This window comes from Xiphias gladius, chromosome 19, assembly GCF_016859285.1.
Source record: "Xiphias gladius isolate SHS-SW01 ecotype Sanya breed wild chromosome 19, ASM1685928v1, whole genome shotgun sequence".
In the NCBI taxonomy this organism is placed as follows: domain Eukaryota; kingdom Metazoa; phylum Chordata; class Actinopteri; order Istiophoriformes; family Xiphiidae; genus Xiphias; species Xiphias gladius.
The window spans coordinates 15,988,465-16,013,838 of record NC_053418.1 but is presented as its reverse complement, the minus strand read 5'-3'; the positions used below and the strand labels follow the sequence as shown (position 1 = coordinate 16,013,838).

Genomic DNA, 25,374 nt, shown 5'->3' with positions numbered 1-25,374 from the left:
GATTTTTTTTGAAAGCTCTGATATATGCCACTCAGATGCTGCATTCATGTCAGGTGGCATGGGTAGTAGTGATGGGAAAGATTCCCATGTTCACGACTTGAGTGTGTCATCAGACAACTCAAGATGGTTGTATGACTGCAGAGTCACTTGGAAAGTTAGAAAAATACTGTCTATTGACAATATAACACCATATCCATTAAACTTGGGGGAATTTACCTTTAACAACAAGATGCATTCATATTTGTTTGCCTTTTCAGGTACAAATGCCAGGTCAGATGAATTGGAGGTTTCAGGAAAATCCAAGGTTCCCAGTCATAATTAAGCCTCATGTTATACTTTCTATATTTTACCTATTTCTTTATGTCTGGGTTTCATGTCTGTTGCTCTGGCTTTTATTTGATTCTTGGCTTTATTGTGAAGCACTTCACATCTGCTACTGAAAGGTGAGACTGGACATAAACAAACCTGCTTACTTACTTATTTCAGGTTGACATGAGTCAGAAAACACCAATTATAGTAACTCCCACAGAATACAGCACTGATAATACACAGGTGCCTAAAAAATACAAACAAATATGGATACCTCACATCATCCAAAGTCCAGGATTCCTGTCTACAACTTTTAAAGGTTCATATGATATACAACTCAAGACAGCTGCACGATTGCAGAGTTGGTCGTGTAAGGGTTAGAAATGCTGTGCATTTACAATATAACAATAAACACTTTAAATGTTGGTGTAATTAGCTTGAATGAGGACTTTGGCAGACATGAAGCATCCATGTTTGTTTTTCTTTTAAGGCCCTTCTTTATGATAGTTTCCTGTCATTAGTATAGCCTTGATATTGATGTGAACGACCAGAAACTTGCGCTTATAGAAACTTCCGTATGCATATTTGCAACACACGATATGAAAGTGTCTGAAAAGGCAACCAAAATGGACACACCTCATATCAGCCAAAGTCCATCGTTCGCGGTAATAATTATAAAGAAAGTTGATGTATATATTGCTATATAATATACTGGGGAGTCAAACATTTGTCTAGAATTGTGCGGTAACGTAGACACCCGCAAGCCAAAACTGTGGGACTCTTTACCAACTCTCATTAATCCCATTTTACGTGAACGCAGCGGCGGTCTCAGGGCCAGCCCACTTGCAGCCCGTATAAAATGACTGGTTTCTGCTTCCTAGCCATGTTTTTAACCACAGAGCGTAAACTCTTGTATGTCAACGATCTTCGGAGAGTTTCCTTCTTCCTGTTAGGAGCTTGAACCCCCCCCCCTTCGTGTTTACTATCCCGGCGACGAGGAGGAGGAGGTGGTGGAGGTGAAGAAGGGGGGCTTCTTCGGGAGAGACTGGTCTGGTGGTAGGTGGTTCAGAAATTTGCTTCTGCTGGCACGGACATTATTAAAACCACTAACTGCGGTGTGGTTCACTTCGGGCGCAGTTTGAGTTTTCGGTCGAGTTAAATAGACAGCGAAGAATGTTTTTTAATTCAAGATAACTCTGACTAGCGGGACATTATGAGAAATAATCAGTGGCTTGGCTGGCAGCTAGCCCGCTAGCCGAGTGTGTGTTGACAACGACAGGTCGGTGCTGTCTTCTTCTCTGTTGTGGTGAGTGTAAATTACATTTTACATTTACTTTTTATAGTTTAACACCGCTTGTAAAAATTCACTTTAACCATTTGAAACTCGGATGTTGATAGAAATGGACCTAACGTATGATCATTAAAGGCAGCTGTGGAGGCAAAAAATGCACTGAACTCCAGTTTTTCTGTCAGAATTAACTTTCTTTTAGATCCTGCTTTGCTTTACCTTCAAGTCCCCCCCCGCCGCTATGATAGCTGATAATTTTTGTGAGAAAAGGACAGCACATGGATTTATACATTTAGCTCAGTTTGCAGGTGATAATCCACGTTTGGTCTGTTGACATTTCCTCTACATTTGACAGTCGGTTGAGGTCAGCATGGAGCTAAAGTCAACACACTTTAACTGAATTTATCCTTTTTTATTCATGAGTGGAATAACTAGCTTTTAATTTCAATCCGCAGTGTTGATTACTGGAAGTATTCATTGCTTTTAAAAGAAACATTTGCAATTCTTTTTAATAATATGACATAAAAAAATGCCACATGACACGTAAAAATAATGTGCTTCATGTGAAAAATGATGGCTCAGCCTTTCCTTTGATTCAGTCAGGCCTCAAAGTCAAGTGGCTGCGGAGGACAAATGCCTCCTGATTGAATTGTTAACATAATATAATATAATGTAATGTAATAATTTGTTCTTTATTTGATATGCAGACTTTGATTCACATGGGGAATCTGGATTGCATGTTAATATGTTGTTGCATTTTATATTTACTTCTATATTTGGGTACCTCCAGATGCTCATTAGAGCTATTTGTGTGGATGTTTTTGCTTCCTCCTCACCCACCTCACCCTCCATTCCGCCAGTGTTGACCTTTACTCCATATGAAGCAGCCACAATTGGCTCTCATGTCAGCTGTTACCAACAGGCTGTTTATGGACACTTGCTGGGAAGTGTGCCCTGCTAGGCCGTCCTGGCATAGTAAACTGCCTAGCCATCTTGATTTATTGATTTACAAGACTCATAGTCAAGAAGAGTGTGCATATGGTTGTGCAAATTTTAATGATTGCTCATAATATGACTTTGATTGATTTTACTTAATAGGAGAGACTTTCTGCACTTAATTAGTATCCCGTAGATGTCGCTCTATTAGGGTTGAGCTGGTAAAAAAGTAAGGATTTCTATCGGTTTTCTCTCTGTCTTTTGGAGTTGAGCCTAATCCACAGATTTTATCTCAAATTACCAAGCGTTACCCTGTCCTGGAAGGGCTTCTGACCTTCCCACCACCACAACAGAAATGTAGACTAGAATAGTACACAGAGAGCAATGCTACAAAGCATAATGTTCTCTCAGTTCACGTAAGTCCAATGCCAAGGAAAAAGCGCAGAAACCTACAATGTCTTGTTATTATAATCTGACTGACAGTGGATTGTCGGCTGGTAACAATATTGTAGAGCTTACGACTATCTCTTCAGATAGCGATATATATTGGGCAATATTCATAATTTTTTTTTTTTTTTTTTTACACAAACACATCACATAAACACTTAACTTAAATTTGGTTTGGTAACTGTGACCAAGAGTTGTACTGAGTGGAGCATTTTACGGCTGAAAAATAAATTGGTCGTTGCTCGGTGGTGCAATGTATGTATGTTATAGTGGCACTGCTTTAAATAGGCTCAAACATACAAGAATATCAAACAGTTACTTGATTCATACGCTATTACTGATATATCTGCAATAAGTTAATCTTGGTCAACATCCCGGGCTCTGCTTACAATAGTCTGTTTTTTTTTTGCCACAAAAACAATTTTATGTGTGGTTAAAAAGATACGCCATGCTGAGCCTGTTCTTTTTAAACTCCATTGATTTAGCATTGCACTACCATAACATTATCGGACTCATGACTGGCAGTTTGCAAAATGAAACCTAATCAAAATTAGTTCTGAGAGATATCATCTTTTTTTCATTTAACACATTCTTCTTCTTCATCAAAACCTGGTGCCTGCATTACCCACAGTGCAACTCAACTCAAGACACTCAACTGCACAGATGCGCGTGCGTTATTTCAAGCCACTAGTCTCAAACAGAGATGAGGAGCAGGCTATAGAGTACTGTAGTTTCATTTTCAAACTTTTAGTCTTCAGCCTCAACCAATGCTGACTCCGGTGACATCACTTGCGGCAATTTATTAGACTATGGACAGCTCCCTCTGGAGCCACAGAAGTCGTTACGTAACTTTTATCACGTATGCTGTACTCCCCAGGACCTGTGAACAGACTTGGATGTGTAAAATCGATGGAGCTCCCTCTTAATTTGGCTCACATATGACGCGTAGATGTTACTTTCATCTCTCGTATAAATTGTAATGTCCACTTTGTTCTTGTTGCAGTACCAGGAGGATGTCTGTGAATGCTCCCGTTTGCAGTTTTGGGATTTATCCTATGGATATTGTTGCTACTGTGGAGGATTGATACCAAGACAGTAGCAATGCCTATGAAAGGAGAGGAATCTCCGTCTGGCTGTGCTCCCCCAGCAGCCAAGGAGGACATGCTCACCACACACGCCCCTCATCCAGGCGAACATTCCCCATCATCAGTTCCCACTACCTCAACGCACAGTGAGAATGGCAGTCCTCTGGCCAACAGTGCCTCTGCAGGTCATGATGTCGAAACAGTGGACTCTGACCCACCACAGTCCTCCTCTGAGGTAAATTCAGGGCTGCCATCGTTGCCACTGACCATCCAGAAACCATACAAAACCAACGTGCCAAAGCTCAGCTCGGGGCCCGAGGCGAGGGAACGCCTCAAGTTCATTCTCGGAGCATCAGAGGACAACTCCTCAGACGAGGAACCTCTGGTCACTAAACCTCCGAGTGGCGCATCTCAGCCTCCGACCTCAGCTCTGCCATCTTCCCCTCAGCAGGAGTCCTCTGCAGTCCCGCAGTCTAGCTCCTCAGGCATCAAGTAAGACTATTTTTATTTAAGCTCTCACGACAATTATTAGTCTGAATTAATATGAACTGGGTTGTTTTTAAGGTTTAACAGAGGATGTATTTGCTCAAAAATGTGTGAGTTAAAACAAGTGGTCACATTGGAGACATGAAGCAATGCTTTTACTCGCGCTGTCTTCACAAGCTGTGCTTTATCTCCAGACTGCATCAAGCTGACCCATATTATTGTCGCACGCCAAACACCTCGGCTCTATTATTGGAACAGGAGCCTCAGCCAGTGACTTTGAAACTTGTGGAGGGACTCTAGGTCACAACAGAACAAACAAAAACACTTTGAAATCCGTCGCCAATTTTTATTTTTTTCTCTTTTTTTTTTTGTTTTTTTTGTTATGGTCTGCTTTGTGGATAGTTATTTTATTTTATACTCAGTGTTGGTATGTGATATGATGGAGGGTCAGAGGAGTTGTTTAGTGTTCAACTTGACATGCTTAGTTGGAGTTATGTGTGCAAGCAGGATTTGTGGGAATCATCAAGAAAAGGAGAAAGGTAAGAGATTCTGCTCTGCAAAATCCTTTTAGCGTTAGAAGCATTTTTCTGAAGTTCAAAGGATTGTGTACCTTTCAAAGAAAATGTTTAATGGAAAATGAATCTGTTTGTATGTGGGTGCATGAAGGTTTTGGTCTTTTCACGTCCATAACTTTGGCTACAGATTTTGTCTGGTTCCTTGTTGCTTTCTTTTACAAATGAAGTAGAATGAATCGTTCTGTGCTGGTTTTGGCCTCTGCTGAGTGTATATCTGTAATGAGCAGCCTGTAATCTGTCACAGGGGATCTGTAGATGTTTTACTGCACATGTGGGAGGGGAGAGGGGAGGGAGCGCCTGAGAGGAAGCACTTTGTAGAGGTCTCTTTTTTTGGTCTTATATTTTTAAATTTTTTTGCTATCAAGTAACAATGAACAATAAGGTAGGCATCATGGAGGGAAACGGTTGTCAAAGTCTCAACTTGTTCCAATACATCCGAGGGTAAGTCCCATTAATAGGTTTGATACTGTTACTTGTAATTTGATACTTTGGCTGCAGTGTTTGTTATTTGGACATTTCTCACATGCATTATCTCAGAGCAGCAGAAATAACGAAAAGTAATGCAAAGTTGCTTTTTGGACTAAACTTCAGCAGATGTCACAGCAACTTCTGCAGACTTCTGAACAGGCAGGATCGCTCGTGTGGCCATACTGTCGTATAACTGTACAGAGCCTGTCTTGGCAGATGGAAGTTTGAGGAAATTAAAAAAAAACACTCCTGCAATTTGAGCTCTCTAGAGGAGCGAAGTGTAAAAAGAACACAATAACTTTGTGGCGTCGTAACAAAGCAGTACACTAACATGTTTTAGGACAAGTTATACTCCTCTTTGTCCCCAAGTCATGTTTATGAATAGATACCTATTGTTTTTTTGTGTCTAGTTAAATTTAACCCTGTCATATTATGCATCGTGCTGGAAAAAGATCAGAAAGTGGCTGTAAAGTACATGACACGGAGCTAGAAAGGTTTATCAAAAACTAGTTCAATAGCGGAGCGCGGTCTGTATTTCCTCAATTAACTGTACAATACAGGAGTTAAGTTTAAAGTTCATGTCAGCGCAGACAGAATTGCACTCCAACTCCACAATTCAGCTCACCGATGCGACACGGTTGTTTCTCAGTGATATCTTAACATGGGACAGAATTTCTAATGAAGGTACAAGTGGCTTGTGTTGCAGTTCCAGTGAGACTTAGGAATGAGCAGGACATGAGCCAACAGATAATAATGGTATGTAAAATTATCTAATGGTATTGCACCATTTATTCAAGTTGTGCCTAACATGGAAAAATGCTTTGCTTTTGTTGTCTTAATGTAATCAATGTTGTATCTTATTCAGTGTGTTGCAATAATGGTGGTATTTATAATGATAAGGGATTTTAAACATTAAAATAATCCCGACAGTAAGTTCAGTTTTACTACTTTTGCATTTAATGATGTAGCTACTCTTTTAACCTTAATAGAATCTGTAGTCAAACAGTGAACCAGTTGATCCACTTTTCTAGCATAAAAATGGAGCTTGTGATTCCAAAACCAATCTTGCCAACAGTTTGAGCTTATTTTTTTTTTTTTATGTGATTAGATTATTAAATTGACTTTAACATCCAGTACAGCAAAGAGGTTCATTTCCTTGCTCAACGACGCTGCATTATTGATTTTTAGAGCATGGGAAGACTTGTAGACTCCAGTGAACTAAATAATAATCAATAATTATTATCACTGACTACTACGTAGAAATAACCGTACAGTACTTCATAAATATAGGTATCTTTTAAAATCGCATTAAACATGAAGGCTGTAGGTCAATCCCACTAAATCCCACATGATTCAAAATAATCAAATTAAATCTGATAATGAGTTTGGACTTCACAATGTTAATTACAGTTAAGCAGACATGAAAAGACCAAAGTTTTAAAGAGTGTGGATGTTCTGTTTCCCGTTTCCTGTCAACATACTCACATAAATAGCCAGTTTTCACTAATACTAGCCCAGCTGGTGCATTTGAAATATCTTTATATAATATGTTTTTATCAATTATTACTTATAATAATATAAAATGTCTTTTGCATCTTTCGCATGACTGGGCTTAGGTGCAGTCTTTTTGAATGCACCATGCTGATGACACATTTACTTTTATTGGCTCTGCTGTGGTGATCAACTGATAAAAAGGGACACCTGGACTGATAGCGTAGCCCTAATTTCGGGCACTAATTGTTTGCAGAAATGAAACTTTTCTGTGTATAGCAGTGGTTAAATGTAATTTGAAGATAGGGTCAGAAATAAATGGGCCAGTCCACTGTCTGTGTCTGCCTGTTGCTGAGACAGGCTGAACTTCGACCTGAGTTTTTGATTTTCAGTGCTGTTGTTTACTTGTTATTGTCACGTAGTTTGCTAACAGGTCCCGATTGACACTGTTATCTAGCTATTCCCCGCCATGGTTATTGAGGGACACTGTCGTCTGTTTCTGTTTTGCCTGCTTGGGTCTTATGTTTTGGAGGATGATATGCAGGCTGTGGTTGTCTGGGTTATTTAATGTATATAATGTATAACAGAATACACCAAGGTAACTGTGTTTTGCTGTGTTATTGCGGAAGGGAATTAACCTTGAGCTTTCAACTCCAGGCCTAGCATGTCTGGTCCTCACTTGGTGAAAAAAGGACGTGAACACAGAAAGATGGATCTCCACAGGGACTTCACTGTGGCCTCTCCTGCTGAGTTTGTCACCCGATTTGGTGGCAACCGTGTCATCGAAAAAGTAAGAATCAAAGTCCTTCCTCTATTTTTTAAACTATTCCAGTGTTATATTTGAAGTTTTGATTACCAAAACCCATTTAAACCCCCTTGTCTGATTGGCCAACTGTTTTCTGAGTTATGCATAGCCAGGCCAACCACAGGTAAAAGATTTTAGCCTACTACTGCAGCTTAGTAAAACTCACCAGTCAGCGCTGAAATAAGCCAAACAGACTGTCAAATTTGAACTAAAATGCTCAGATATTTCAGAAAAAATAAACAGCAGCCACTGGTCTCTAATACTACTATTCTTGGGAAGGCTGTGCAATGGTATGTTGGCTTCCTGACATCCAACGATTTTGCAGCGCTTCCTCAACATTTTTCTGTCCTGTGGCTTGCTAGCTCAGCGACAGAATGACTGACTGGTGTTGAGTTTTAAATAGAGTTAAAACAAAAACAAAACAAAAGGTTGGACGGTGGGTCTGGGTGGGCCGTGCACATAGCTGAGAGAAGTGACTGTATAGTTGTGACAAAGTTATAAAAGTCCTATGGCTCGTTTTAAGGCACAATTTCTAATTATGGGCTGTGTACATTTAGCTGTGATTGAGGGTTTTGATACTTTCATAGTATTTATATGGCACCTACACCTGCTTTATAATTTAAAAAAAAAAAAAAAAAAGCATTGAAATTTCACTTTCTACAATATGGGACCTTTAAGGCTACTCAAGAGGTTTCTGTTTCTGTTACAGGTGCTGATAGCTAACAATGGCATCGCTGCAGTCAAATGTATGCGTTCTATCCGTCGCTGGTCCTATGAAATGTTTCGCAATGAGAGAACCATCCGCTTTGTGGTCATGGTAACCCCTGAGGACTTGAAAGCTAATGCAGGTCATTGTAAACTTGATACTTATCATTCTTTATGACCCAACAGTTATCACCAAGCTGTTATCTGGGTGAGGGTGAGAGGAAGATACTAGAAATTATGTCTTAACTGAGAGTCAACTGTTTGACCATGACGCCCTGTGAACCTTTACTGAATAAATATTCAACTGTTATGTGTTGCTCTTTTTTTCCCCCGTAGAATACATAAAAATGGCAGACCATTATGTGCCTGTACCTGGTGGGCCCAACAATAACAACTATGCCAATGTCGAGCTGATAGTGGACATTGCAAAAAGAATCCCAGTGCAGGTACATTTCATTGTTTATCTAAACAACTGTGTTCTGTGGCCTCTGAGTCAAATCTCTTTGTGTATTACCCTTTACAGGCTGTGTGGGCCGGTTGGGGCCATGCTTCAGAAAATCCCAAACTGCCTGAGCTCCTGAACAAAGCAGGGATATCATTCTTAGGTATATTAAATGAATTTGAAGACAGAATATTTGCATTAGTTTAATTTGGTTCATTAGTACCTGTGTCACATGTCATTATTTAATGATGATTAACATTTCTGTCAGGGCCGTCCAGTAAGGCCATGTGGGCTCTAGGGGATAAGGTGGCTTCATCCATTGTGGCACAGAGTGCTGACATTCCCACGCTACCATGGAGCGGATCAGGTGATGCGTTACCTTCACATAATGTGGAGTAGGACATATTGTGCTGTCTGCACATGGGTCCAACATTTGGCAGTGTTGTTATGTTCTTACCGGGTGTGTCATTGTGCTCCAGGCCTGAGAGTGGACTGGGCAGAGGAGGACCAAGGTCTGGGCAATGTCATCAGCGTTCCTCCGGAGGTCTACACAAAGGGCTGTGTTCATGATGTAGATGATGGCCTGGCAGTAAGCATTCGAAGCAAAGCCATCAGATTAATATCTACACATTTGCTACTCTTTTCCTAAAATTATTCCCTTCAAGCAAGTATATTTTGCTAAGTTATATTTCATGTGTTGTTTCTTTGCAGGGAGCTGAGAGAATTGGTTATCCAGTTGTTATCAAGGCATCCGAGGGTGGCGGTGGAAAGGGTATCCGGAAAGTAGAAAGTTCTGAGGATTTTCCGAGTTTCTTTAGACAGGTTTGTATTACTGCATTTTACAGCGTAATGCCTGATTTCTATGTAGTTTAGCCCTGACTTTATATAGTTGAATTTGATGTAATTCGTACTGCTAACTTTTTTCGAGTGCAGGTACAGACAGAGGTACCTGGCTCACCCATCTTCATCATGCAGTTGGCTCAGCATGCGAGACACCTCGAGGTTCAGATATTGGCTGATGAGTATGGAAATGCCATCTCTCTGTTTGGAAGAGACTGCTCCATCCAGAGGAGGCACCAGAAGATCATAGAGGAGGCTCCCGCCACCATAGCTGCTCCCTCAACATTCGAGCAAATGGAACGGGTTAGTTTACATCACTGCATGTATTTATTTTCCCACCCTAATTAACTCAGCTTCTCTGGCTGAGACTTACATTTTGTCTCCTCTCTCTCTCTCTGGGCCAGTATGCTGTGCGACTGGCCAAGATGGTGGGCTATGTGAGTGCAGGTACCGTGGAGTATCTCTTCTCTGAAGACGGACGTTTCCATTTCCTCGAGCTGAATCCTCGCCTGCAAGTTGAACATCCCTGTACAGAGATGATTGGAGATGTAAACCTGCCTGCTGCCCAGCTTCAGGTAAACCTCTGTCAGTGGACACTCAGTAAAATAATACCAACAGGAAGAAAATTATTCCTCATGCACCTAAGAAGAATGTAGATACAGATTAAATCCTGCTATTATAACTCAGTGTTTCATCTCTAATAGATTGCGATGGGAGTCCCCCTTCATAGAATTAAAGACATCCGCTTGCTTTATGGAGAAACTCCATGGGGCGACACCATCATTAACTTTGAGACTCCAGACTGCATCCCAAGTCCAAGAGGGCACGTCATAGCTGTTCGCATCACCAGTGAGAACCCTGATGAGGTAGAGCTCGATTTCATCAACACTCAAAACAAATGGTTTTGTTACATACTTTTAATTTGCATCTCTCACTTGTCATCCTTGTGCCATAACTCACAGGGGTTCAAGCCCAGCTCTGGCACCGTGCAGGAGCTGAATTTCCGCAGCAGTAAAAACGTGTGGGGTTATTTCAGTGTGGGCGCGACTGGTGGCCTGCATGAATTTGCAGACTCACAGTTTGGACACTGTTTCTCCTGGGGCGAGAACCGTGAAGAAGCCATTTCGTAAGCCTGTTTTTCGATAAGGCCATAATATCTGATATTTAGCAATTCCAGCTTGTGGGTTCCAACTCTGAGGCAACACGCACTAATGTAAATCTGCCTTAATGTTGTAGCTGCCCATGACTTTAGAGGAGAATAATGCAATATACTTTTACAACGCAATTACGCAATGCAATTACCTTACATTTGTCAGTGTTATTCAAGAGATGTTATTATTCTCTTTTCAAGGATAGGAAATGTAGGCTAAATTCTTTAGTTAAAACATGATAATATCTCACTCTTGCAGGATGCATGTGTTTATCAGGTGTAATATTTGCCATATGCTTCAGGAATATGGTGGTGGCAATGAAGGAGCTGTCCATCAGAGGTGACTTCAGGACAACAGTTGAATACCTCATTAAGTTACTAGAAACAGAAAGCTTCAGAAACAATGACATTGACACCGGCTGGCTGGATCACCTCATTGCCGAGAAAGTGCAGGTAAAAGTTTGAAGACCTGATGCCAGGCCTTTTGTGTAGTTTCTTTGTTTTATTGGATAATTTAAGCCACATGCTCTTTATGCAGGCAGAGAGACCAGATACCATGCTGGGTATTGTCTGTGGGGCTTTGCATGTTGCTGATGCGAGCTTCAGAAAGAGCATGTCAGACTACCTACATTCCCTGGAAAGGTCAGTAGACACAGTCCCTTCTTAATGTCTCACTACTATTCTCATTCACATATAATTGACTTTTAAGAACATTATCTGCTGCACACCTAGAGGCCAGGTACTGCCTGCAGCCAGTCTCCTCAACTCTGTCAACGTGGACTTAATATATGAAGGAGTCAAGTTCTGCCTCAAGGTATCTGCTTTTTTCCTTTACACGTTCCTCGCTTTACTCAACCTCTTACCTTTTTTTTAATCAATAAATTATCACTGATGCTGCTTGCAGGTGGCTCGCCAGTCCCCAACAACTTATGTGATCATGATGAATGGCTCCAACATTGAAATAGATGTCCACAGACTGAGTGATGGAGGCCTCCTGCTTTCCTACGATGGCAACAGCCACATCACCTACATGAAAGAGGAAGTAGACAGGTGGGACTGCAACCGTGTGCAATCTGGGTGAATCGTTTTTGCTTATTTTCCCTTTTGGTTTCTCTGTTTACTAATTTCTAATAATACTTAATCCTACAGCTACCGCATCACTGTTGGCAACAAGACCTGTGTATTTGAGAAGGAGAAGGATCCCACAGTGCTAAGGTCGCCCTCTGCTGGCAAGCTGCTGCAGTACGTGGTTGAGGATGGAGGTCATATTTTTGCAGGAGACACTTATGCTGAGATTGAGGTGACTTCGACAGGTTTTGGTAAAATGTGCAATGCCCATGATTTCATGAAGCATGCCGTGTTTTTTACTATTTTCATTGACTGGCTGATGGTGCTGTGGATTCAGGTGATGAAGATGGTGATGACTCTGACTGTGCAGCAATCTGGTTGTATCCACTTTGTCAAGAGACCTGGAGCAGTACTTGAGCCTGGCTGTGTGGTGGCGCATATGGACCTGGACAACCCCAGCAGTGTACATCGGGTAGATTATTCCAAATCACTTTTTAAGGCTCATAAATGTATCTCTTAACTGTGCCATGTTTTTTTTTTTTTTTTTTATACCACTTTCTAACAATATTCTGATGTTCAGATCTTATTCAAATATTATATTGCAAGTGTTAACTGTTTGTTGTTCTGGTTGGAAAACAAAAACATTCTATTTTATGTCCCACGTTATAACTGTTTTCGTTGTCAATTCCAGATAATAATGGACACTGTTCTTTCCCCATCTCATCCCCCTGTCACAGGTGGAGCTCAACACGGCCACACTTCCACCCCAACAACCGCTGCCCATGGTTGGGGAAAAGCTTCACCAGGTGTTCCACAGTGTGCTCGAAAACCTGGTTAAAGTCATGGATGGGTACTGCCTTGAAGAACCCTACTTCAGCAGCAAGGTACATAACAGTCCTCCTGCCTCTACAGATTCCTGAATCACAGACATCAGTAAGTTTTATTGACTTGATGAGCATGTTTGTGTTTGCATGTTCATCTCTGCAGCTGAAACAGTGGGTGGCTACCCTGATGAAGACTCTAAGGGACCCCTCCCTGCCACTGTTGGAACTCCAAGAGATCATGACCAGCGTGGCAGGTCGTATTCCACCTGGCGTCGAGAAAGATATCCGTAAAGTCATGGCTCAGTATGCGAGCAACATCACTTCTGTCCTCTGCCAGTTCCCCAGTCAAAGGGTAAAAGCCATTCAACAACAAAGTACTGGTTAAAATTGTGCCTGTGTCATTTAGCACGTTCTTTGAATACAAACGACCTCTCTTGCCAGTATATTATAATGATGTTTCCCTTCTTATTCCAGATTGCAAATATTCTAGACAGCCATGCAGCGACCCTACAGAGGAAGGCTGACCGAGAGGTTTTCTTCATGAACACTCAAAGTATTGTACAGCTAGTACAGAGGTTTGTTTTTTTTTTTGTTTGTTTTTTTTGGTCAAATGGAGATTGTGCAGCAGTAATAACATATATGAATTATATTGGTATTGCATTGATTGACACATGTTTGAACACTATCTGTTCAGGTACCGCAGTGGAATCCGTGGTTATATGAAGTCTGTGGTTCTCGATCTGCTGAAGCACTACCTGCAAGTAGAGATGCAGTTTCAGCAAGGTGATGTTAATACTCTTTCAGCTTTAGAAAAAGAACTCTGAATAAGGCGTTTTCTTTATTGTAACCGCAGTTGAGCTTTTGTTGAAATACTTTTCCTCCTCTTTTTTTTTTTTTCCCAAACAGCTCACTATGACAAGTGTGTTATCAACCTGAGAGAGCAGCACAAACCTGACATGAGTTCTGTGCTGGAGTACATCTTCTCTCATGCCCAGGTCTCCAAGAAGAACATCCTGGTCACAATGCTCATAGTAAGACTTTCGTTGAAGTGGACACATTAACCATTCTTTCTACATGAAATCTTTGTGATGTGATGTGATGTGTGTCTTTTGACTTTCTACAGGACCACCTGTGCGGAAGGGATTCCACCCTGGCAGATGAGCTGATGGCTATTCTGAATGAACTCACACAGCTCAGCAAGATGGAGAACTCCAAGGTGGCTTTGAGAGCCAGACAGGTGAGACAACTGGCAATTCACTTAGATGCTTTCGATCTGAGTGATATTTTTTGAGTCTCATCCAAAATGTAGACTTTCTTAAATTTTAAGAAATTATGCACAGTTGCCTCACAGATTATTCTATCTGCATAGGCTGTTAGTATATTTGTAAATGTCTCATAGGTCTTGATTGCTTCCCATTTACCATCCTACGAACTGAGACACAACCAGGTGGAGTCCATCTTTCAGTCAGCCATTGACATGTATGGCCACCAGTTTTGCCCAGAAAACTTGAAGGTTAGCCTTGTGTGGAGACATTTCATGGTGATCATCATTTTTTAGCAGCCTGAAAGTCAAATGAATGCTAACTTGTTTTCATTTCCCACAGAAACTCATTCTCTCTGAAACCTCCATTTTCGATGTTTTGCCCAATTTCTTTTATCACTCCAATCAAGTTGTATGCATGGCTGCCTTGGAGGTATGTCTAGTGGATTCACACTGAAGGCTTTCTTTCTTATGCATTTTTCTATTTCTTAATCAGCGATAATGACTTCTGTCTTGACTTTCAGGTTTATGTGCGCAGAGCTTACATCGCCTATGAGCTAAATAGCATCCAGCATCACCAACTGCAGGATGGAACGTGCGCTGTAGACTTTCAGTTTATGTTGCCATCATCACATCCGAACAGGTAACATATTGCCTTCACTAAACTGCACTGCAAAGACTCCTGGGCGGCAGATGAATGAAACATTATTGTCTAATTTTTCAGTTGAAATAGTGAATCACTACCACCACCAAAACTGGACACGTATTGCCTTTAACTTGTGTTGATGACAGAGTGGGCTTCAGCTGGCTAAGCAGTTTTTCATTAAACCGAATAAACAAACTTGTTATAGAAATACTTCATTTTCAGGCTCACATAAAGAAATCCAGGCCTTAAGAACATTAATCAAGTGTCCTCAGCCCTCAGCCATCATTTCAAATTACATTGGCCTGATTTATCATTGAACATGAATCAGTATAACTCATATTCACCCTTAGTATAGGGCTACAGGTGCAGAGCCATCTATAAATGACTCCTTTAACTGCTTATGGCTAACTCTTAATGCAGACTGTTTTCTCCCACTGGACAGTAAAGTGAATGTGCAAAGCGTAACAGTCTTTTAATCCAATCATGATGCCTTGAGGTAGAGATGCAGTTTGATCATCCACTGCTAATACTCACCTGTCAATCATCTTATTTCAGAGGGAGCAGCCCTACTCTGAACAGGTAGAGTAAAGCTCCTCCTGGCCAGCCAAACCTCCCGATTGTGTGAACAGTATGTCTCACAGCAATGCATGCTGGATGCACTGTGTTGCTTTTTCCTTCCATCCTGTGAAACCAGAAACATTCGCTTAAGGACTCCTCTAACAAGTCCTTCCTAATTCTCTGTTTAGCTGAGCTTCTCCATATTTTTTGTTGCATCTCGCAAAGCAATACTGAGCTTTTTGAGAGGTACATCCTTTATTTTCTTAATGTACCTCTTAAAAACTGAAAGCCTGAGAATTTATTGATTTGCCACCGAATGGGCAGTCTGTATTCTCCAGCGTCAGATTTTGATTCTTGATTTGGAACTCTTAATCAGAGATGATAACAATTGTGCTTGATAACAACAACTCATAATCCCCTTCAATTCAATACATGAAATGTACCTATCAACTGTATGTAATTATAATGTAAATACATGAGAACATCCAGACTTGCTTTAATTGCTCTCTGTACCACTGTACTCTTGGCTCTTCAGTGTTTTTGCTAAAGAAAAGCTTTCTATGTGATCACTGAGTGGTCCTATCTTGCTGTCACAGCCTGTGAGTGTCTCTGTTTTTTAGGGTTCCTGTGCCAATGAATGGATCAGGCCAGTTTAAAATGAGGCGGCAGGGCAGTGAGCTCTTCCTGGAGGGAGCCTTATCTCCACCCTGCCAGCGCATGGGCGCCATGGTGGCTTTCCACTGTTTTGACGACTTCAGAAGGTCACTTTTAACTTGATGATCATTTTCCTTTCTCCCCTGTTTATTTATGGCAAAGATATGTAGATAAAAGTAAAAATAAGTTTTTGCATGTTGATGTGTGTCATTTTCTTTTGCAGGAATTTCGATGAAGTTCTCTCCAGCTTTGCAGAACCACTCTTGGAGAGTGCTCCGTTCTCAGAGTCCTGCTCCAGTCTCTATGAGGAGGAGAACTTCAAGGTGAGGGCTGTGTAAGGGTCACTGGCTTATGAGTAAAAAGGCTGTTTTCATCTGTGTCTCTGCAGCCATCTATTTCTCTTCCAACCCGTACAGAATACGAAGGAGAACCCAATCCACATCATTAATGTGTCCATAAAAATAGCAGACACAGAGGATGATGATGCCTTGGTCACAGCCTTCACTGCCTTTGCCCAGTCAAAGGTCAGCTTCCAGATCTAAGATAAAACATGACTGATTTTTATGAATGTGAGATATTGTTTTAGTTTTTTTATTATTGAAATGAAAATGATGTTGTTTTTATTTGTTTTGTTTTTGTTTTTTGTTTTTTTACAGAAAGCAATCCTCTTTGAGTGTGGAATCAGGAGAATCACATTTTTGATTGCACAGAAGGTAATTCTGCAACAACAATATCAGCAAGTGAATGATTTTCATTAGGCCCACTATTATCATTCATTCATATATATTATTTTTGAAAGAACTCCATAAAGCAATGAATGGCTCTTCTCTCTTCCGTGCTTATTAACAAAGTTCAACATGTGTTTTTTATGAATGTATGTAGATCATAGATGGCCTTCATGTGAAAACACATACAACTTGTACTTGTTACTGTGCTAAAATTGATAACTAAGAGAATGAATACATGTAGTATTAAATTTTGTGCTGCTTTATACCACTGGTTGGCTACGCTTTAAAAAAAACTTAATAAAAAATGTAGATAGTTTGCTCCTAGCATAGCTGTCCTCTCTCAACTGTTTATGTACCATATTCTCCAAATCCCAGTCAGTTATTTGTTTTATAAGCTAAAAGTAACACTGCATACTGCGGCCGTATACCTTTTTTTTCTTTTTTCCTTTTTTTTCTTTTTTCTTTTTAATAAAATATGGTTGCGTTAGAATACACTTGGTTGCTCTTTCATTAATTATTCTTTTTGAATTTCATTTTGACAGAGAGAATTTCCTAAGTTCTTCACTTTCAGAGCTAGAGACGGGGTAAGTTGTTAGCAATCTGAATATAGTTAATGAGCCTACATGTTTCTGTCTTAGGAGATGATGACCCCCCTAAATTCTGTACTTTCCCTTAGTTCCAGGAGGATCGTATTTACCGGAATCTTGAGCCGGCTTTAGCGTTTCAGCTGGAGCTCAACCGCATGAGGAACTTTGACCTGACAGCTGTTCCCTGTGCCAACCACAAGATGCACCTCTACCTAGGTGCTGCTCGTGTTCAGGAGGGTGCTGAAGTCACGGACTACCGCTTCTTCATCCGAGCTATCATCCGCCACTCAGATCTCATTACAAAGGTAAGAGGGTAAACTGGAAGGTAAACTTATTAACTGTATAAAAAAAAACCAACTTTTTCCAAGGTGAAAAGCTTATTTATGGCTTTAGTAAAGAATATTAGATAGCAATGTTTCTAGGGGTTTGCTTGCAGTAACATGCAATTAAATCTCTCTGTATACACAACCAGGAAGCCTCCTTTGAATACCTACAAAATGAGGGAGAACGTCTTCTACTGGAGGCCATGGATGAGTTGGAGGTTGCCTTCAGTAACACCAGTGTCCGGACAGACTGCAACCACATCTTCCTCAACTTTGTCCCAACTGTCATCATGGACCCCTCTAAAGTCTGTCCAGCACATACTGTATACGCTACCATAGTGTTATTAATGTTAGTGTTACCATAGTGTTATTGCAGTTATCAAAATACATGTTAATTTGATTCCATCTTCAGAAAAACAGAGGTGTTTTTTATTATGTTTATATCGACTTTCTATATATTTTCACATCTTTTTGGTCCATACCTAAGGTATGATTCCCATAAATATTTTTACCCTTTTAACAGTAGATGTTGGCTTGAACACTTGGTTATCTCTTTAACATCTTCTTTCTCTTCGTGGGCACCATCAGATTGAGGAGTCTGTCCGATCCATGGTGATGCGCTATGGCAGCCGTCTCTGGAAGCTGCGGGTCCTGCAGGCGGAGCTGAAGATCAATATCCGCCTGACGCCAACGGGGAATGCTGTTCCTATCCGTCTGTTTCTCACTAATGAATCTGGCTATTATTTGGACATCAGCCTGTACAAGGAGGTCAACGAACCAAGTTCTGGACAGGTGAGGACAGTGGACTGAGGTAGCCTCTTTGAAGCTTTTTGTGTTATGTTGCAGGGGATTTGTTCTGTGTGCTCGATGGCTTTTTCACAGTCATATGAATTACGTTATTCAGCTCATCATCTTTGCCTTTGCAGATAATGTTCCAGTCATATGGAGAAAAGCAAGGTCCTCTGCATGACATGCTGATCAACACTCCCTATGTGACCAAAGACCTGCTGCAGGCCAAACGCTTCCAGGCTCAAACTCTGGGCACTACGTATGTCTATGACTTCCCCGAGATGTTCAGACAGGTACTGCTGACTCACTGCATTAGACTTATTTCTGTCTTTGATGTTCGTAAAGTGTCTGACTCTGACCGAAAATATTCTTTTAGGCACTGTTCAAGCTGTGGGGTCCAGGGGACAAATGCCCTAAAGACGTGCTGATGTGCACCGAGCTGGTTCTGGACCCACAATGTCGACTGGTGCAGATGAACCGTCTGCCTGGAGACAATGACGTAGGATGCTTTTTAGATATTTTACATTAACTACTACAGATTTAGTCCTTCTCAGAGTGATGATACTGATAACCACTATAACCACTCTTCACCAGGTGGGAATGGTCGCCTTCAGGATGAAGATGAAGACTCCAGAGTACCCGGAGGGCAGAGACATCATTGTCATCTGTAATGACATCACTCACATGATCGGCTCCTTTGGTCCTCAGGAGGATGAGCTGTTCCTCAGGGCGTCTGAGCTGGCTCGCGCCGAGGGCATCCCCCGCATTTACATTGCAGCCAACAGTGGAGCACGCATCGGCCTCGCTGAAGAAATCAAACACATGTTCCAGGTGGCATGGATTGACCCCAATGACCCCTACAAGGTGACTTCTGAGATATGTTTCTCACCACATTTGCACTTTGTGGTAGTAGATGAAATGAGCACAGGGAATGGCAATACATATGTGCAGACATTTCATATTATGAGTTATATTATAAGTTATTTTCATATCTTTGCAGGGTTTCAAGTACCTTTACCTGACACCTCAGGACTACACACGTATCAGCTCCACCAATGCTGTTCACTGTCACCATGTAGAGGAAGGTGGAGAGTCCAGGTACAATGTTTATTCTTATAAAGTCACAGTCAGCTGATTTGAAATATACATATGAAACCCTTAACTTTTGTCTGTGGGATAATAGAGATTTTTGTGATCTTGCCAACGTGCCCATCCATTACAGGTACATCATCACTGACATCATCGGGAAGGATGAGGGCCTTGGTGTTGAGAACCTGCGAGGTTCTGGCACCATCGCTGGAGAATCTTCTCAGGCCTATGAGGAGATTATTACAATCAGTATGGTGAGACTATGACTCCCCCACAAGCAGCCAGAGCCAGTCAACTTCTCTGGGACTTTCTACTTTTTTGTTTTTATTTTTTTTGAGCCACTTTATTCTCTTGCAGGTGACGTGTCGCGCTATTGGAATTGGAGCTTATCTGGTCCGTTTGGGACAGCGAGTGATCCAGGTGGAGAACTCACACATTATCTTGACTGGAGCAGGTGCTCTGAACAAGGTGTGTTGTTTTAACCCATCTCGTTGTTTTTCATGAATATACAATAAATAGGACTTTGTCATCTGGACAGTCTTGCTTTCTTTGTGATTCTGTGTGTAAATGCCTGTTTGCCTGACAATGGCTTTTCAGTGATGTTTAGGATATTTTGCTGTGCACATCACTGCTGCTGTGTTTGTAGCCAGTAGTGGGTTGATTTTGGAGCAGTTAAATACAACAGTAAAAGCAAACTGGAGTTAGTTAAGTTGTCTTCTTAAGCGGTAAGTGTGGGCTTTATTGATGCTGGTTACTTCAGCCCGGTTAGGGGCTGCTTCAAAGTTTGTAGCTCAAGATGGGTTAGGGTTAGGGTTAGGGTTAGTTGGTGGAAAAGCAGCTTGAGGGACATGAGGCCAGGTATGCCACAGAAAGAAGTGGTCAAAACAAACAGTAGCTGCTTATTGTAGCTGTAAAACTTGAGTTCCTAAAATAAAATGTTGCAGGCGGATTCAAATTTAGCCATGGTCATTAAAGGACTCCATCACGTTGGTCATCTAAGTCCATGTTTCTGTACAGGTTTTGGGCAGAGAGGTCTACACTTCCAACAACCAGCTGGGAGGAGTCCAGATCATGCACAATAATGGAGTCACTCACACCACTGTGCCAGATGACTTTGAGGGCGTCTTCACCATCCTCCAGTGGCTCTCCTACATGCCAAAGGTTCAGCTGAATGCGTGGAGTTCATGTAGTGTTGCATCCAGGTTGATATACGGTAACTGAACCAGATCACTAACTACAGTTCTTCTTCTCCGCTCATAGAACACACACTCCCCTGTGCCTGTTATTGCAACTACAGATCCAATAGACAGAGAGATAGAATTCACTCCTACAAAAACGCCGTATGACCCTCGGTGGATGCTGGCTGGGAGACCTCACCTCAGTGAGTTGCATGATCTAAACTCTGAAATTTTTTACTTCATTAGTAAACCAAAAAAACTTCTTTGTTATAAACATTCTCCATTGCTGTCATTAGCGGTGAGAGGCGCCTGGCAGAGTGGATTCTTCGACTACGGCTCTTTCATGGAACTCATGGGGTCGTGGGCTCAGACGGTAGTAGTGGGAAGAGCACGGTAAATATTTTTACAGTCCGTGTACACACCTGCAAAATATTTCACATGTATGCTAAATGATTATTAAACCTTACACTTGCTTCTGTCTTTCACCAAACACTGATTATTAATGCTGTTGAATGAATACAGGTTAGGAGGAATCCCCCTCGGTGTTATAGCTGTTGAAACACGCACAGTTGAGTTGACTGTCCCGGCGGATCCAGCCAACCTGGACTCAGAATCTAAAGTGAGTAAATTCCCCACCATATTTATGTCGTACAATGGGCTGTGACTCTAATTAGAAGAGCATTTCACCTCTGCCTTTGTTTTTTTGTGCGTTCATGTCAGGTTCTGCAGCAGGCTGGCCAGGTGTGGTTTCCAGATTCAGCCTTTAAAACAGCGCAGGCCATTTGTGACTTCAACCGTGAACGTCTGCCTCTCATGGTGTTCGCCAACTGGAGGGGCTTCTCTGGGGGAATGAAGGGTATAGGATGAATACTAAACTTTGCAGAAAGACTGCATAACATACGAGACTTTGGTTTAATTATGAAATAACTTCTTCTTTTGCCAATTTCTCTCCTAGATATGTATGATCAGATATTAAAGTTTGGGGCCTATATTGTGGATGCCCTTCATGGTTTCCGCCAGCCGGTGCTGGTGTACATCCCACCGCATGCTGAGCTGAGAGGAGGTTCCTGGGTGGTGATTGACCCCACCATCAACCCACTGTGTATGGAGCTCTATGCTGACAGGGAGAGCAGGTACATGAGTGCAGCAATGTTGTTGTTTTTTGTTTTTTTTTAAATTTCAATTGTTACAAAATAGTGTTTCCAACCTAAACAACAGATGTGTGTGATTACAAGTTTGTCTCTTTTTGTCTCCCTGTTGTGTTATCTCTGTCTAGAGGTGGTGTGCTGGAAGCTGAGGGTACAGTGGAGATCAAATTCAGGAGGAAGGACCTGCTGAAAACCATGAGAAGGCTAGACTTAGTCTGTTCTACTCTGGTTGAGCAACTTGGTAAAAGCTCTTTATCTCAACTCATACAACCATTTGTAGTTTCTTATTATCTTAATAATTGCAATATTGCTGTGATCTTCATAACCGTCGAGTGACTCAGAGCTCCTCTGTTTTCATCAGCTTCCCCAGAGCTGTCTGACAAACAGTGCAGAGAGCTGGAGTCGAAGCTCAAGGCAAGGGAGGAATTCCTGCTGCCCATCTACCACCAGGTGGCAGTGCAGTTTGTAGACCTCCACGACACCCCAGGGAGGATGCAGGAGAAGGGTGTCATCACTGTGAGTGAACACTTTACAAACACACTGATGTTATGTTAGGGAATGTGTGTAACATTAGGTGCAGAAAATAAAACTGCATGCAGAGCAGAATTATGGTGCTATGAGATATTTTACAATGCCCTCTTGACAGGATATTTTGGATTGGAAGAATGTGCGTACCTTTTTCTACTGGCGTCTGCGTCGCCTCCTGCTGGAGCAGGTGGTGAAATGTGAGATTCTGGAGGCCAACAAGGACCTCAGTGACGGTCACATGCAGTCCATGCTACGACGCTGGTTCGTTGAGACAGAGGGAACAGTCAAGGTATTTGACAACACCAAGAGTTACTTTCTCTGCTAATGCCCAAATTGCAGTATAAACATTGGGGATAAATGTCTATAGAGCAGTGCACCTGACGCAGAGCTAACGGGTAAATTTTTTTCAAACTGAGTGACAATTTTTTTTCAATTTTATGGGCACTGAAGAGTGATGGTTTTTCTGTCTGGTACTGTATATTTATCTGCCATGACAATTGTGAAGTCATTCTTATTTTTTTTAACCCATGTATGTGACTCTGAATACGATCGGCAATCATGACCTATTAAAAGACCTGAAAGGTTAAAGCCTAATTGTTGCTTGTCTTATCAATATCCAGTGACAGTTTTAGGCTGTGGATCACAAATCATGGTCCAGTCTTTATTTCTGAGCACTGCATTGTTTAAAAACGTAACTGATTAGAGATTTAAAGGTGTCTGTTTGCATTCCCAGGCTTACCTTTGGGATAATAACCAAGCAGTAGTTGAGTGGCTTGAGAAGCATTTGTCCAAGGAGGACAGCACTCGATCAGCTATCCAACAGAATGTCAAGTACTTGAAACGAGAAAACACCTTGAAACACATCCGCAGGTATGCAGATACACACACACACACACACATACATACATTTTTTGGACCATTAATAGCATGGTCCATGTTTTACAGCTTAATAAATCTTAGAATCCGTGAAGGTGAAACTTGAGCTTCATTATAACTGGGTGACTCAGTCAGAGTCACTTTATCACTTCACTCATGTTTAGCTAAAATTGCCTGTAGAGTTGTAATTTTGCTGACCAAATGTGTTCACATTGAAGCATTAAAGACAAATAAATCAAAGAGGTCCCCAGAGTCCTGCTTATAACTGAAACTTCACTGGGATACACGCTGGGTACAGCACAGTCATTTAATATTGATAGAATCATCATGGTGGTCGGCAACCAAAAGTGAGTTACCGATATATCAGGACAGTGGGGACAGGCCACTGAAAGTCTTATTTTCTTTAACAACAAGCAAAAATTGCAGAACAAAGTACGAAGAGTTGACTGCTGAGTGCCCTACATTGAAGCTAATTCAGACCAGTCTCACTGTCTCTACATTTTCACCTGTCATGTCATCATCTTTAACAGCTGTGTTTGTGTTATAATTTTTCCTCTTGTGTTTGTAGCCTGGTGCAGGCCAACCCTGACGTAGCCATGGACTGCATCATCCACATGAGCCAGAAAATCACTCCGTCCCAGAGGGCTGAGCTCTTGCATCTGCTCGCAACTATGGACAGCACCAGTGCCAGTTAAGCTGAGGGGCTTTATCAGGTTACAATATTAAAGAGAACAAAAAGCTCTGTGCTAGTTGATTGTACTGTATAGGTAAAGGAGTGGAAAATGTAAAGCTAAAGGGGAAAAAAAGTGTGTGATTTCATAGGATTTTTGCTGGGGTAATTCTTTGCAGTGCACACATGCAAAAAGTGACTTATTCCTCAATGATCACAAAACCACTAAAGTGCTCTACATGTCCTTGCAGGGATGTCGTAATGTGTTCCACCGATGTGTTTTCCATTTGTGTGTTAAGCTCTCAGTGTTTTCAGCTGCTCAGTCCAGGAACTTTCTGGTTCACAAACTATGATTGTAAATCACATTTCACTCAGCTGTATTTGTACACAACGGTGTGTCAGTGTTAAAATTTGTCTCAATAGGCTCTGTGCAGTCTGTTGAGGTCAGAGTTATACAAGCTTCATGATATGGGAGACTTCATATTTAGGTGCTGGTTGTCACGTTTATTTAAAGATATCAAATAGAGAATTTGTGTCCATCTTTGTAGTTTACGTAAAAATGGGCTCAGACAACTGATCAATTCTTTGGTCAGTATTCAAATAAAACAAAAGAAAATAATGTAATGTCACATTTCTTAGCTAGTAAAATGGTGAATTAAAGTTTCATTGTCATTTCGGCATGGACTAAAAAATATAACATTTTTACCAGTATTGTACTGCAAAAATGCAAATTAAGAAGCAGGTTACATTTTTCTAACACAGCAGTATCCTTAGTGCAGTTGTATTTGTCATTTCACTGTTGATGTTGGACTCAGTCGTGCATCTTTTTCATTATCACGTTCAGTTTTTTTTTTTTATCAGTGCTGTCTTGTTTTTGTGTGTTTAAATATAATGGTATGAATGATAGGAGATAGTGTGACACTGAATGTGATACCTTTGAGTTTCTTATTTCTTGTCGGTATGTCCCAGATATAAAGAAGCAATTCTTAAGACTCAGGTTTCATCAAAGGTGGACATTAATGGCCAAAGTGGTCCCCCAGGTGATGTCTTGATTTGCCTTACCTCTGATCAGAATACCAGAAATATCAAACATGACGTTTCATTTGAATGTATATAAATTCTTTCCAATGTCTGGTATTCCACCAAGGGCTGTTGTTAATAAATGTCATTGATATATTTTTGGCAAAAGAAGCTTCTTTTATCTACCCATTTGATTTTTATTATGGTCAAGTCAATGAACATAATATACATCTGACTTTCAGGCATGTTAATCACAGTGTATAGAAGAATAATGTGTACAATCTGAATTACTCAAAGTGTTGGCACATGTTTGCATTTCTGAATGAAGCGGGTAAATACGGTCAAAAAAAGCTTTTCTGTGGCGATAGCAATTTCAAACATTCAAATATATACAGCAAAA

At 41.1% G+C, this 25,374-nt stretch overlaps 1 protein-coding gene across 7 annotated transcripts; it reads left to right on the top strand.

The window, feature by feature from the left end:
* Positions 1-1,229: 1,229 nt before the first annotated feature.
* Positions 1,230-25,149, top strand: acacb (acetyl-CoA carboxylase beta). Of its 7 annotated transcripts, none has more exons than XM_040155901.1 (54): positions 1,230-1,365; positions 3,984-4,557; positions 7,743-7,875; positions 8,600-8,738; positions 8,932-9,041; positions 9,119-9,200; positions 9,306-9,404; positions 9,517-9,626; positions 9,749-9,859; positions 9,971-10,180; positions 10,282-10,452; positions 10,582-10,743; positions 10,840-11,003; positions 11,330-11,480; positions 11,566-11,669; positions 11,760-11,841; positions 11,932-12,077; positions 12,177-12,327; positions 12,433-12,567; positions 12,833-12,979; positions 13,083-13,271; positions 13,394-13,494; positions 13,614-13,702; positions 13,826-13,950; positions 14,043-14,156; positions 14,319-14,432; positions 14,524-14,613; positions 14,705-14,823; positions 15,382-15,405; positions 16,005-16,145; positions 16,262-16,361; positions 16,455-16,562; positions 16,695-16,751; positions 17,309-17,350; positions 17,443-17,658; positions 17,826-17,981; positions 18,265-18,468; positions 18,603-18,758; positions 18,842-18,964; positions 19,060-19,329; positions 19,466-19,563; positions 19,688-19,808; positions 19,912-20,022; positions 20,572-20,715; positions 20,815-20,935; positions 21,029-21,125; positions 21,255-21,351; positions 21,453-21,588; positions 21,688-21,865; positions 22,009-22,121; positions 22,242-22,396; positions 22,527-22,697; positions 23,142-23,278; positions 23,853-25,149. In XM_040155901.1, exons 2-54 carry the CDS (start codon positions 4,004-4,006, stop codon positions 23,977-23,979), a joined length of 7,305 nt encoding a protein of 2,434 aa, XP_040011835.1. In that variant the 5' UTR covers positions 1,230-1,365; positions 3,984-4,003; the 3' UTR covers positions 23,980-25,149. The 7 variants fall into 7 exon arrangements, with proteins under 7 accessions (XP_040011835.1, XP_040011834.1, XP_040011837.1 ...); XM_040155900.1 differs by having other exon boundaries at positions 1,309-1,615; XM_040155907.1 differs by lacking the exon at positions 1,230-1,365 and adding an exon at positions 6,301-6,350 and having other exon boundaries at positions 4,489-4,557; positions 23,853-25,148.
* Positions 25,150-25,374: the final 225 nt, after the last annotated feature.